This window comes from Pollachius pollachius (assembly GCF_949987615.1).
Source record: "Pollachius pollachius genome assembly, chromosome: 5".
In the NCBI taxonomy this organism is placed as follows: Eukaryota; Metazoa; Chordata; class Actinopteri; order Gadiformes; family Gadidae; genus Pollachius; species Pollachius pollachius.
The window spans coordinates 26884534-26898165 of record NC_136938.1 but is presented as its reverse complement, the minus strand read 5'-3'; the positions used below and the strand labels follow the sequence as shown (position 1 = coordinate 26898165).

Genomic DNA, 13632 nt, shown 5'->3' with positions numbered 1-13632 from the left:
TTGGTCTGATACGGGGCGGGTCTGACACGCTGACTGTACAGAGGTGCATTAGGCCTGTCAACCTTCCAGCTTACTTCATCATGGGCCATACTGGAACACCAGAACCAACTGCCCTTTGTTCTCAACTCATTCCCAGATTGGGAATAACATGACTCTGGTTGCGTAATCCCGCTTTAGCGATCGCCCTAATCCAAATGGCGGATGTGCCCTCTAGTGCCATCCGCATTGTGACTCTGGGAATTTGTAAAGATCCCCCAGAGAATGTGGATTATCCAGTATTAATATCCTCCCTGCTTTGTTTCGGAGTCGACATCCAACCACACGCACACGCCCTGCGTCACACCAAGGCCAGCGTTGTGCGTCGGTGTGCGTCGTTGTGCGTCGCTGAGCGGGCGTAAACACAAAAACAGAAAGACAGCGAGCGTTTCGGATTTCATTCAGAGCTTCTTTCTCCTGTCATGATTTCTGTGCTGATGAACACAGCAGCTCTGTGTGTGTGTGTGTGTGTGTGGGGGAGAGGTCTGTGTGTGTTTGTGTGTGTCTGGGGGAGAGGTCTGTGTGGGAGTGTGTGTGTGTGGGTGAGGGAGGGCAGTAAAAGGGCGCATGCGGGCAGAGCTGACGGTTCCCAGGGCGATTATATTACTGATGGAGAGCTGGCAGGCTGTCCACAGAGCCCGCGACTCTCTCTGATGGACTCTCCAGGCCGCTGGGCTCTCCAGGCCGCTCGGCTGATTGCTCCTGGGCAAGGCGGCCCAAACCTGGAACCTCTGTGGTTTCATGATCAATACGAGGCACACTCAGAGCTAATTGGTTGGAAGGCATGTGTTCAGGTACGCCAGATTCAGGCTATAATCGATTGTCCGCAGTAATCAGGGGGATGTATACAATATTGAATATGCATTACACTTCAACCTCATAACATATAGTCCAATCAAGGGTAACTATTCAGGGTGTGCTGTCAGACACACATTTCCAATGTGCATATCGTCTCTCTGCAATAGAGTTAGATATCAGCTGCATCATCTGCACCGACAGACCGTGAGTCAGCAGGCATGGTGCTGCAGACAAGAGGCAGATGTCAGAGAGATGTGTACTGGGGGTGGGTGTGTAGGAAGCGTAGGCAGAAAAATCGCAGTTCCTAGTTATGAAAGCCTACCAAGGGATGCCCTGCATCGCTGATGTCCTTGCAGTTGTGTCCACTACTGTTCACAAAAATAACCTATCCTCATCTATTATGGTGATAATCAATCAGCTTTTTACCTGATCAAACCCTGGTCCAATGACCCGGCCCACGTCCATTCCATGTCGATGTCGATGTGATGATGAGTCGTTATGTAACCCAAGTCATTGGTCCAAGTTTGACACCGCGCTGGCAGAGCGGTGGAGTGGTTTGGAGGCTACAAGCCGCCCACATGCATCAGAGGATTGTCTTCTCTTCTCTTCCCTTCTCGTTTGTCCATAAGTAGTGTTACTGTGTTTTGTGGCTACCTGCTGTTAAACCATGATGTTCTCCCTCTCCCTCTTCCCAGATATTGACATGAAGAAAGACATTGAGAAGCTGATCGCAGAGGAACGAGCCGATATCATCCTGAAGTATGCCCAGGTGAGCGTGCCTGCTTGGATCGGAAACGCGGCACCACGTTTTGTCTGATGCTGACCTTCGGAGGGTTTTAAACATGTTCCATGTTCTAACAAAAAGCCATTATTATTTCGTACATTGCCTTGTAGTTAGAGTTGCATCATCTCCGTCTGCCCACATAGCAGCGCCACATCATGGATAGGTTAAGGGTTAAAGCAGGCCGCAGGCACAGCAACAAGGACGCAAACAGTGGCTGAATGAGTGTGTGTGGGTTTCACTGAATGATTGTGTGGGGGTTTTCATGTATTTAGATGTTCCTGGTTGAATACAGAGCACTGTTGTTTAAGGGCCCTTAAGTTGTTTTGCATGCTGCGTATATGTCGATGTAATACATAATAAAACATAATAATGATGACTGTTCAGTCATTTATCAGATGCTTTGTCCAAAAAGTATTACTGTCAATCCTGATGCATGTGTTAAGGCTGCAGAAAGGAGTTAGGCATCTTGCACTAAGTTCTGTATTTGTCAAGGTCCCGTATGAAATGTTGATTTAATTTAAAAAAAAGGGTGTTTATTGCTGCAAAGCAAGCATTCATTTCCCACCCTCAACGTGCCAGATACAGACAGTTTCCGCTGCTGGTGGCAAAAAAGGCTTCATAGCGGTGGTGTGTAAACCGTGGAGTGATGACACAGACGTTGAGTCCATATTATTTACAGAGGCTTTCATGGCTGGGGCCCAGAACATTCTGGATGGGAGTCAAACTCCTAAGCCACTACACTATCCTGCCGCTGCGTAAAGAACAGCCAGGCAGAAGGGAACGGGAGGGGTTAAACAGAGGGACACATGGGAGGTCAAACGTAGCTCCGCGTCTCGGCATAGACAGGGTGGGAGAGTGACTGGGTCAGTGAAAGTGCATGTGATTGAGAGTGCAAGTGTGTGTGTGTGTGTGTGTGTGACTGTGTCTGTGAGTGTGTGTGTGTGTGACTGAGTGTGAGTGTGCGTGCCCGCTGGGGCACTGCAGGACAGGCCTCATCAAGCCCCAGCTACAGCTGTGACGCGGTCCGTAGTGATTTATCTGACAGTGTCCTCGGGAACACACCGAATCTTCTCCCAGCATGACAGTGGCTGCCTCCCCCCCCTACCCGTCCCTCCCCAGGTTAGACCCAGACCTCAGCAGAAGGGGAACAGGGCACTGGGCCTCCTGCTCAGAGGGGGACACGGTGTTCTGACTTGGAGGCCCGGGAGATTCCCGCGTTCTGGAGAGAATCTTGTCCTAGAATGATGTCACCCCTTTTACTGCCCCCATTTCAGGTCTATTATCCCTGCTTTCTCTCTCTCTCTCTCTCTCTCTCTCTCTCTCTCTGTCTATCTCTCTCTCTGTTTCTCTCTTTTTTTCTCTGTCACTCTCCCCCTCACTCTGTCTTCTTTCTCTCTCTCTCTCTTTCTCCGTCACTCCCCCTATCTCTCTGTCCCTCACTCTCTCTCTCTGTTTCTCTCTCTATCTTTCTCTGTCTAACTATTGCTCTCTCTCTCTCTCTCTCTCTCTTTCTCCCTTGTCCTTCTGCTCACTTTCTCTCTCTTGCTCTCACTCTTCTCCCTATTCCTTTAACCCTCTCCATCTCTCTCTCCGTCTCTGTCCCTCTCTCTCTCTCTCTCTCTCTCTCTCTCTCTCTCTCTCTCTGTCCTCTCTCTCTCTCTCTCTCTCTCTCTCTCTCTCTCTCTCTCTCTCTCTCTCTCTCTCTCTCTCTCTCTCTCTGTCCCTCTCCCTCTGTATCCCTCTCTCTCCCCTTGCTAGACAGCCTCTGTTTGGAAACTATTTTTAGACGTTTGACTTTCATAGAGCTGGCACAGTGGCTCTGGGGAGGGGGGGGGGTCTCAGATAGAATCAGTCTAGGATCAGATCCATATCGTTTCCTTTGTTCACGTTTCTCAGGCCCATCGGTGTGTTTCCATGTGGCTGTCTGGTGAGAGCTGGCCCTCAGCCTGCTGTGTCAACACAGTCACATCGTCTGTGTTTTTATGGAACCGTGAACACATTCTCTGCTAGGCCATGCACGTTATGAATATCAGTCACAGACATTGTGCCACTATATGATAGGCTTGTACTAAAAACGCGTTTTTCTTAATTTCAGAATCCATAAAATGCTTCATTTTGACATTTCACCTTGCAGTTTTTACTACAAAAAAGAATGTGACAATTTAGTTAAATTAATAATTGTATGTGTCTGTATGTGCATGTGTGTGTGTGTGTGTGTGCTTTTATGTCTGTGTGTGTGTGTGTGTGTGTGTGTGTGTGTGTGTGCGTGTGCTATGCATGTCTGTGTGTGTGTGTTCAGGGCAGGCAGGGCGGTGTTGACATTGCCCCCTGGGAGGATGCTGACTACAGTGTGTACCGAGTCACCGACCGTTTCGGCTTCATGCAGTAAGACGTGTTTCACCGGGCACAGCGGTCTGGCTGTCAGCCATTCACACATTTGGAACAGTTCAATGGCCTGCCGTGGAGTAACCCTGTTGTTTCTGTGTGTTTCTACAAGTGAGAATGACTTACCGGCCCCCACTGCATATGAGGAAAAGGTGAGTAAGACAGGCACACTAGCACAGTACGTTTTGTGTGTGTGTGCATATATGTGTGTGTAGGTGTGTGTGCGTTCCGATCTAACCCTTCCCCCATTCACATTCCCTGTAGCAACATTCCCAATGAATCTTTGTTGTATACAGAGAGTGGGTTAACCTAGCAATTGAACATGATATGGTTGGGGAAGGTTTCTTTTAACATCCTTACTGTACCGACAGTGACAAAGTGTTGTTTCTCTTTCTACTGACAAATGTACTAAATGTTATGTAATTATAAATGAAGCTCCACAGAGAAGGAACGGCTCAACAGATACATGTATTATCTGGAGCATTTGACTCATCCTTTCTGCTTATCTAGTTTTAGTACGACACACAGGCGTTCACCCTATCTCCGTCTATTTCCTTGGCAGCGGAAGCAGCAAGAAATTGAGAGGGTGGAGAAATGGCTGAAGATGGTGAAGAAGTGGGAGAAATACAGAAACAGTGAAAGGGTGAGTCTAATGAATGTCCCAGCTCTCCTGCCCCACAAAATCCATTAATCAAATGTATCCTCAAACAAAATGAAGGCATTTGTACTAAAATGCATCACACTGCTTAACCTCCATTCCTTCTTCTATCTCCTCCTCTCTCCTCTCCTCTCCCCTCCTCTCCTCTCCTCCTCTCCTCTCCCCTCCTCTCCTCCTCCCCTCTCCTCTCCTCTCCCCTCCTCTCCTCTCCTCCTCTCCTCTCCCCTCCTCTCCTCCTCTCCCCTCCTCTCCTCTCCCCTCCTCTCCTCCTCCCCTTTCCTCCCCTCTCCTCTCCTCCTCCCCTTTCCCCTCCTCTCCTCTCCTCCTCCCCTTTCCTCCCCTCCCCTCTCCTCTCCTCCTCCCCTTTCCCCTCCTCTCTTCTAATCCTCTCCCCTCCCCTCCTCTCCTCTCCTCTCCTGGTTAGATGGTTAAGAGAGTGTATAAGGGCATTCCTCTTCAGCTCAGAGGACAGGCCTGGGCTCTCATCCTGGATGTTGAAAAGATGAAGAAGGAAAACGAAGGCAAATACAAGGTATTAAAAACCAACAGAGAAGCCCAGCGACCGATTGTTACAAACACAAATATCAGAGCGCGGAAACCCCCTCGCTCTCCCTAGTACACATACCCACGTTTTGTTTGGTACGTGGGAGACCTGAGATGAAATCCCCTTGGTTCTACACAGCTATTGTTTCAGTTTTTGTTTGCTATTATTAATAGTATGCACATGACACATGACCGCCAGCCAATCGGAATGTAGATGTCTCTCGCCGGCCTGGGTCCCAGTAAACATACGCGAGAACTTTAGTTCCTAGTTCCTACCACACATTTGTTCCTTCATCATTGTGTGTGAGAGAATAATTGCGGCTATTGCAGGGCATCGTATTTGTCCGCGATTGCATAGCCAACGTGGTCTTATTATAGTCCGATCATTAACTAAAAAAACACATAGAAAGAATAAAGCATCCAGCATATGATTTCAACAATGTGTGAGGACATACGCAATCTGCATTACGCAATCCGCATTACGCAACAGGGATGGTCGCACAGTGGAATGCTGATGGAAACCAGCAGACGAGTGGTGGGTGGCGATGTGCACGCATTTCACAAAAATCGATCTCTAATTTGTCAGTTTGCCGTGTGTCTGCCTGGCACAAATGCTCCCGTTGAGCGGATCTTTTCCATAATAAACAATACTATACACACACACACACACACACACACACACACACACACACACACACACACACACACACACACGATAGCGATCAACTAAGCTATAATCTAGCATATAAGCAATTGCTCCATTAATTAGTAATAAGCAATTGCTCCATTATCAGTGTTTCATGTATTTATGCTTATTATTCTTTTTCTATTGACCAAACTTATGACTATCTTGTGATTTTGTGGCTCGGCATCAGCAGCAGCACTTGCCTCAACTATGAGCGTGCAGGCAGAAAGCGCGGCACCTTTAAATGGAAAAGCAAAATCGCAAGAGCGATATGAGCTGTAAATATTTTGGACAGCGTTGCGTTTTGAGCTATTCAGCGATTTTGCATCTTTTACAGCTTTTGGTGCGAACGTACAGTACCTCCTGAGCCACATGCCACCCCAAGTGTATTGCTATCATTAAACAGCTATGATTTTGACTTAATTAGTTTAAAACAGAATCCCCCTCTACATTTGTTCACACATCCAACCTCCCATTGTTCCCCGTGTTGCCGTGCACTAGAGAATGAAGGAACAAGCCACGCTGTACTCCTCTGAGATCAAGCAGATCGACCTGGACATCAACAGGACCTTCCGCAACCATATCATGTTCATGGAACGCTTCGGGGTCAAGTGAGTGTTGGCCCCATCCCTCCCGGGACCCCTGCCCCAGCCTACTGCTACTCTGAGAGGGAAGGAGGCGTCTGCTGCCCCTGATGTGGTTCCCCAATCCCCTTACACTCTTGACTCTCTTCTCAACACAAGTTTATTGACCCTGAAACCAACAGCCTATAAAAGTGGATCAAAGTGTTTATGTGAATGCTTAGGATAAAAAAAAAGCCTTTGAAACGGATCAGAGAGGCTCAAGAACATATGTTACGGCCGGGGTATAGTGCAGCAGGTCGAATGAGTGGAGGTGAAATGTGTATATGTAGTTCTGCTATATTTGCATCCAGGCTCATTGCAAAAGTAAACCGTTTATATAACGTAATTACTGTGGATTATGCGCGCGGAAACTGTTTACGCTAACTGTGTCGTCAGCACCGCAGGGAGTTTAGATCTTTTTTAAACATATGGAGGGAAATAGGGAGAGGGAGAGAGAGAGAGAGGGGTAGAGAGAGGGGGATGGAGAGAAAGAGCAAGATGGAGAGAGAGAGAGAAACAGATGGACGGTGAGTGAGAGAGAGAGAGAGAGAGAGAGAGAGAGAGAGAGGAGAATAGAGTGGAAGAGAGTGAGTCCCAGTGTTTTTACTGTGCTGGGTTTGTTTGGAACCTGAGCCAGCGATGGCATGATGTCACTGACTGCCTAATGGGCCACAGGCTTGTAGGGAAGAGCGAGGCGATGGAAACTCAAACTGTAGCAGCAGTGAACTCAAAGAAACACTTCAATGCGCCAGCTTAAAACGTAGCACTTCTGCTGTGACATTATTTTTTCTTTCTCGGGCGGTTTATCTAAACATTAAAGTCCCACACGGAAACGTCAGCGTGTTTGTAAGAAGCGCGTTTGGTGCTGAATCTAACTCTGTCATCCCAATTTAGTGTACTCATTCTTTCCATCCCTCTCTCTCTCCCTCTCCTTCTCCCTTCCGGTCCCCACAGACAGCAGGCCCTTTTCAACGTTCTGTCTGCCTACTCGGTCTACAACACGGTGAGTCTGTCACCCCCTTTCGCGCCATTAGCCCTTGCTTAGTTAGAAACATGCACTCCCCCCCTCAAAAATCAAAAGAGATGAAACCAACACAACACACAACACAGGCGTTCGAAATGGTGAGCTCACCGTTAGCCTGATTGATTCTGCATGGACACAAGCCGGGACCGTCAATAAGTGCTCAACGATGACTGCATGCGTTCCCTGTCCCCCATCTCCCGTCCCCTATTTCCCCCCATCCCCTGCCCCTTCCTTTGACCCCTGCCCCTTCTTTTGACCCCTGCCCCTTCCCATTTCCCTCCCATCCCTCCCCCTGCTCCCCATTGTTAGCCGTAGCTTAGAGAGCAAGCAAACTACATTTACATTTACATTGAGGGCATTTATCAGACGCTTTTATCCAAAACGACTTACAGTAAGTACATTTTCCAGAAGAAAGACAAACAACACAATATCTCTGTCGGTACAGTAAGGATGTTCTTAGAACCAAGTGCCAAGCCCTAACAATCGCTAGGTTAAGCCATTCCCTGTGTACAACAAAGATAGCATTCTGTATGCCCGAGTCAACCACTCCAAAGGGTGGAGTTTAGAGGCAGAGAATAAGAGCTTTCGTCCGTCTGTCCGTCTGTGCCCTCCCGTCCCGCTGCAGGAGGTGAGCTACTGCCAGGGCATGAGTCAGGTGGCCGCCCTGCTGCTCATGTACATGAACGAGGAGGAGGCCTTCTGGGCCCTGTGTCAGCTGCTGACCGACCAGAGGCACGGCATGCACGGTGAGGGGTCGAGGGTATCAGCGAGGGAGGGGCCCTGCGAGATGGGGAAGTGTGAGGTGGGGTGGACAGCATCAAGCTTTTATTCTCTCTTTTGTCCACTGAAGGGTTTTTCGTGCCGGGTTTCCCCAAGCTGCAGCGTTTCCAAGCCCATCACGATCAGATCATCTCCAAACTCATCCCCAAGCTGAAGAAGCATCTGGTGAGATTACTGCAGAGTCGGTTATGCAAGGCATACACACGTGACGGTTCATGCATGCACCCACACACACGTACACAGACGAAACTCAGGCATGGCTATAACCATCTACAAAAGAAAAGCAGGATAACAACTTGACTGAGTTGACAATATATAATATATTTCCATCTGTGATTCTGTCTTTCCCTTCCCAGGACCGAGAGCAGATGTCTGCTGGGATCTACAGCACCAAATGGTTCCTGCAGTGTTTCATTGACCGGGTGAGAAACCAACAAACACAGCCCATGCTGACATCCCTCCACCTCTTTCTCCTCTTATCGCCTTGCCTTTGCCTCTCGTCCTCTGCTCCTCTCTCTAATATTTATTTCGTTGTTTCGGGAATGCACGTTAATAATAAAGCCCCCTGGCAGAAAGTTGACCTTATTCTGCATGCCTACAATTATGATTCCTGCACAGAAAATAAACGGGTCTGAATAAAGCTGAGGTCTGGTGGTTATTGACTGAGGGGGATATTAAAGAGGTAACATTAAGACTGGTTAGGGATGAACTACTATTAGCCTCCCCCTCGGCCCCGAAAGCCACAACCGTACGACGGCCCAGCGGTCTGGAGCAGACCGGCTGCTGTCAGCACTTTCTGGCCCTGGTGGGCCCGGCAGGGTCCTGGGTAGATGGGCTTGCACGGATCCTGTGGTCTGGGAGAGAACCCAACAAACCCCCTGACTTCGGAGAGGGACGCAGCCGGGCTCCGGTGTCACACATTCTGCATGTGAAACCGCTGGCCTGGAGGAAGTAGCAGAGGGCAGCAGCCAGGGAGGAGAGAAGTGGGGTGGTGATGGTGGTGGTGGTGGTGGTGGTGGTGGTGGTGGTGGTGGTGGTGGTGGTGTGTTGACTTCCTTGTGTTCCGTTCAGACTCCTTTTACGCTGACCTTACGCCTGTGGGACATCTTCATCCTGGAGGGAGAGAGGCTGCTGACCGCCATGGCCTACACCACCCTGAAGATACACCGAAGTACGCCAACAGGCCACTGAACACATACGGGGGAACGGGCGGGCGGGCTCATACAATTCTGATAGGATCAGATCGGTGCTAAGTGGTTTGACATGGCACCGGGCTGAGCCAATCAGAAACAGCAATGTCCAAAATACGTTGTTTCGCCAGAATCGGTGCTGTTATTTTTTATTTTTCTCTCGTGTGTTTTTGTGCACGTGTGTGTGTGTATGTGTATGTGTGTCTGTGACTGGATGTGTGTGTGTTTGTGTGCGTGTGTGTGTTTGCGTGCGTGTGTGTGTGTGACCGTGTGTGTGTGTGTGTGGGTGTTTGTGTGCGTACGTGCGCGCGTGTGTGTGCGTGTGTGTGTGTGACCGTGTGTGTGTGTGTGTTTGTGTGCGTGTGTGTGTGTGCTTGCGTGCGTGTGGGTGTGCGTGCGTGCATGTCTGTGTACGTGTGTGTGTGTGTGTGTGTATGTGTGTGTGTGTGTGTGTGTGTGCGTGCGTGCGTGCGTGTGTGATTAATGAACCAGAGTACCTGCAGAAGATGTCCCTGGAGGAGCTCCGGGAGTTCCTCCAGGAGAGGATCTCCCAGACGTTCCTGAGCAGCGACGACGTGGTCGTGGAGCACCTGCAGACCGCCATGACGGAGCTCCGCCGGATGAAGCTCGACCTCCCGCCCCCAGGTGCAGGAAAACAAGCCCTCCCCAACCTTCTCTTTACAGTCCAGGACACCAACCGCCTCTGGTGGAAAAGGGTTACTGCACTCGGTGTTTGTGCGTTGGTTGAGGGTTGCTCATGATGATGTCACTTCCCTTATGTTCTGCGTTCTCTGTACTTTATCTATGGTGAATTACAACATCACTGGGCCACTTTATAATTGATAATGTTGATACTGTTTGTTCTGTTTGTCCTTACTTTAGCATTTCTTTAAGCATCTCCTTAGCTTTATTTGAGCACGACTTTGCATTGCATTCAGTCCCTCCAGAAAAACGCGGTTATGCAATCGCATAATTCAACGCATAATCAGCCAAAGTCTGCATATTCATGCGGGGGCCGCATTTTTTCAAATATGCCGCACTTTCACCTCATAAATTGCTGATTTCCGCGCCAAATATGTGGGGCTTGCATGATTTCATAATCCCTGCATTTTCGTTGCAAAAAAGTCACATATATCTTAGCAGAAAGTTGAAAAATGTTGCGTTTACTTCACACAAGAGCAGCCATTTCCCCCTGTTGCCATGGGAACGTTATGAAGTGACGTAATTACGCGACGGAACGTCATCGAAAAGCTGCATTTTTCGCAAGTTCCCGCATTTTCATCGCATAAAATTGCATAAATATGCCGCATATTTCATCGCATTTTTTAAGAAAGCGTGCCGCATAATCAAGGATTTTTGGCCGCAACAATCACAAAAAAACGCCGCATTTTTCTGGAGGGACTGTGCATTGCGTTGTATTATATCTTGTTGCTCCTCCTTGACGGCTGCTGTGCTATAACACTAGAATCAGTAACAGTAAAGCGTTACCTCCCTACCTATGGCAGGAGGCCATGCCTGGCACTAGCTGCTATCTCTGTGCTCCTCTGGTCCCCCTCCAGGTAAGGCGGAGGAGTTGCCCCTGGAGCCCCTGGGGCAGGAGATGCCCCTGGTGCTGAGCCCGCTGCAGCCCGGCGGGGGGAAGCCGTCCGCGGGGGGCTCTCTGAGCCTCCACATCATCCCCCACCAGCCTGACGCCATCTCCCCCGACCAAAGCCCCTCCAAGGACCCCCGGGAGCTGGAGGCCTTCGACGCAGAGGAAGCCGCCCCCCTGCCGTCCCCGGAGCCCGTCCTCGTCCACAGCCAGGCTCCGCCCTCCCCTGACGGAGGGCCCCTGAGGGCCGGGCCGCCCCCGTACCGGCCCTCAGGGGCCCAGGGAGCCGAGGCGGGGGAGCCGGTGGAACACGCGCCGCTCCCTGGAGAACCTTCTCAAAGCCGGGCCGAGGGCGGCGACCCAGCGGGCCCCGAGGCGGAGGCAGGGGCTCCGAAGGGCGTGGCGGACCCCCCAGCAGCCAGGGAGACCCTCTCGGCGGGCCCCCCGGACCCGGCCCCCGGAGGGATGACCAGGACGCTGTCGGCGCCCGTGTTCCGGTCGGCGTCGCAGACGTCACCGTCCAGCCTCCCTCGGTCCGAGAGCCTCCCTCGGACGGGCAGCGCCGAGGTCGGCGCCGGGCCCCGACGCTGCCTGAGCCTATTGGCAAGGCACCGCGGCCTGGAGGGGGAGGAGCCGGGCCGACATGAGGCGGAGCCGGGCTCGGCCAATAGGACTCCATGCTCACAAGGCAGTCTCGATGCTGTAATCAGATGGCGTGCGTTATGGTGGCCCTGAAGGGGAAAAATGAAAGATGACATGAGGGGAATGACACAGAGAACAGAAAAACACGAGAGTATCTACGTGGGACATCAGCGGACATTGATGACATCGTGTAAGATAGTTTTTATAGGAGGAAATGGAAGACATTTTATATGAAAACCACAGACGTTCATGTTCTAGTACTGCAGGTCACATGGAATTGATGACACTAGCCTGATACGAGTCTGACGTTACAGAATCTGTATGTTTTTTAAACACGTACGTTTTTTTGTAGTTTTGCAATATTTTGTTAAATATAATAATGTTACTGTAGGCTACTTTGTTTGCTCAGTCGTTCTTTGTAAAACGTCTGCTAGAAGAGTCTTCTTTTATTTTTTTGTACTTGATGCCTTATCTAGATCAGCTTCAGGTTTAGTATCGGCTGTCCTACCGTGTTTTGTAACAGAGGGATTCTGGTGATTTGGAAGACGGCTGTAAGGTAGTTCCAGTAATGTGGACGTTAGCGTAGCATCTGACGGGGTCATCCCTATGTTCCCCAGGTCCTATGTTCCCCGGGTGCGAAGGGTGAGGGTCAGGTTTAGGGTTATGGTTAGGGTTAGGGTTAGGGTGAGGGTTAACCCTAAACCTAACCCTAACCATAACCGATAGGAGGAGAGCCATTCTTACCAATCACAGGCCAATCAGAGGCGAAAAAGGCGGTACTTGCCCCTACCATCCTACGAAAAAAAGATTTGCTCTCCGGATCCTATGTTCCCCGGTCAAATACAAAGCGGGGAACATAGGACCCGGGGAACATAGGTATGCTCCCTATCTGACCCTTTGCAGGTTGGCTCAGTGAGCTGGCTCATTGTCGGAGTGATTGTACACATTGAAACCTATCGCAAACCTAAGCTAATAAGCTAAGTTTAACTGCCAAGTTTTCTTGTTTAATAATTTATTGTTAGAAAGAAACATAGAAATGTAAGGATAAGGACTAGTGTATAACCTTTCAATAACGTTGTTCAATTGGAACATGAGTTAGCATGCTTCGCTTGAGTTGAACGCTGAATGTCGTTGCTCTTAAGATAACGTTTGGCTTCTATGTGACATCTTTCAATATTATTTATTGGAAAAGTACATGAGGGCTAACTGAATTGCCTTTAGGAGTTGACCACCAGCGTAAGAGGTGCAGGACATTTGTACTGGGTCATACTGAAACTCTGAAGGTAGAAATAGTGAATGGGCGCCATCTAGTGGTGCGTTTAGGTTCAGCATGTCCTAGTGGTGCATTGTACCCAGAAACTAGAGAAGTCTTCATTTTTAAGTAACGTTGAGAGGTTTTGTGTTCAACACTTCCTCCTGCGTCCCTTCAAACATTTTATATAGAGTGGCAAGTCTTTTGAAAACTGTTGTAGCCTATAATAGGAATGGATAGTAGCCTACATGATCCCTGGATTTGTACAACTAAGATAATACATATTTTATCTTCTCTATGGTGTGTGTCCTTCTTTTTTCACAACAATTGTGCATCGGTAAAACGTCTCAGATTCCCTCTTTTAAACATACATCCATGTTTAAACGTCATAAAAAGCATGCCAGCCTGGGGTTGAGATGGAGTTATGTAACGTCCAGTGTGCTGTTCGCTAGACGTCCACACGGGGGCGCTGCAGGGCGTTGATGAGGCGAAGCGATGCGCTGGTTCCACTAAAGACCTCGCTCTGATTGGTTCCGTTAATGAAGCGCTGTGATTGGTCAGGGAAACATGATATAGTGGACGTCCGTGGGGCAGTCTCCTCCGGCCGATGTTGGCGCAACTGGTGTGAGGAGTTTGAAAAG

General features: G+C 49.5%; 1 protein-coding gene across 1 annotated transcript; it reads left to right on the top strand.

Moving 5' to 3' along the window:
* Positions 1 to 4068: 4068 nt before the first annotated feature.
* Positions 4069 to 11861, top strand: LOC307076149 (USP6 N-terminal-like protein; the record flags this gene model as incomplete). The annotated part of the gene is given in 12 exon segments (XM_079737033.1): positions 4069 to 4155; positions 4566 to 4646; positions 5086 to 5193; positions 6391 to 6500; positions 7467 to 7515; positions 8162 to 8282; positions 8387 to 8481; positions 8673 to 8738; positions 9388 to 9487; positions 9999 to 10151; positions 11066 to 11674; positions 11677 to 11861. Coding segments are annotated over 12 exon segments (1647 nt in total). The 3' UTR covers positions 11745 to 11861.
* Between the last annotated feature and the right edge of the window lie 1771 nt (positions 11862 to 13632).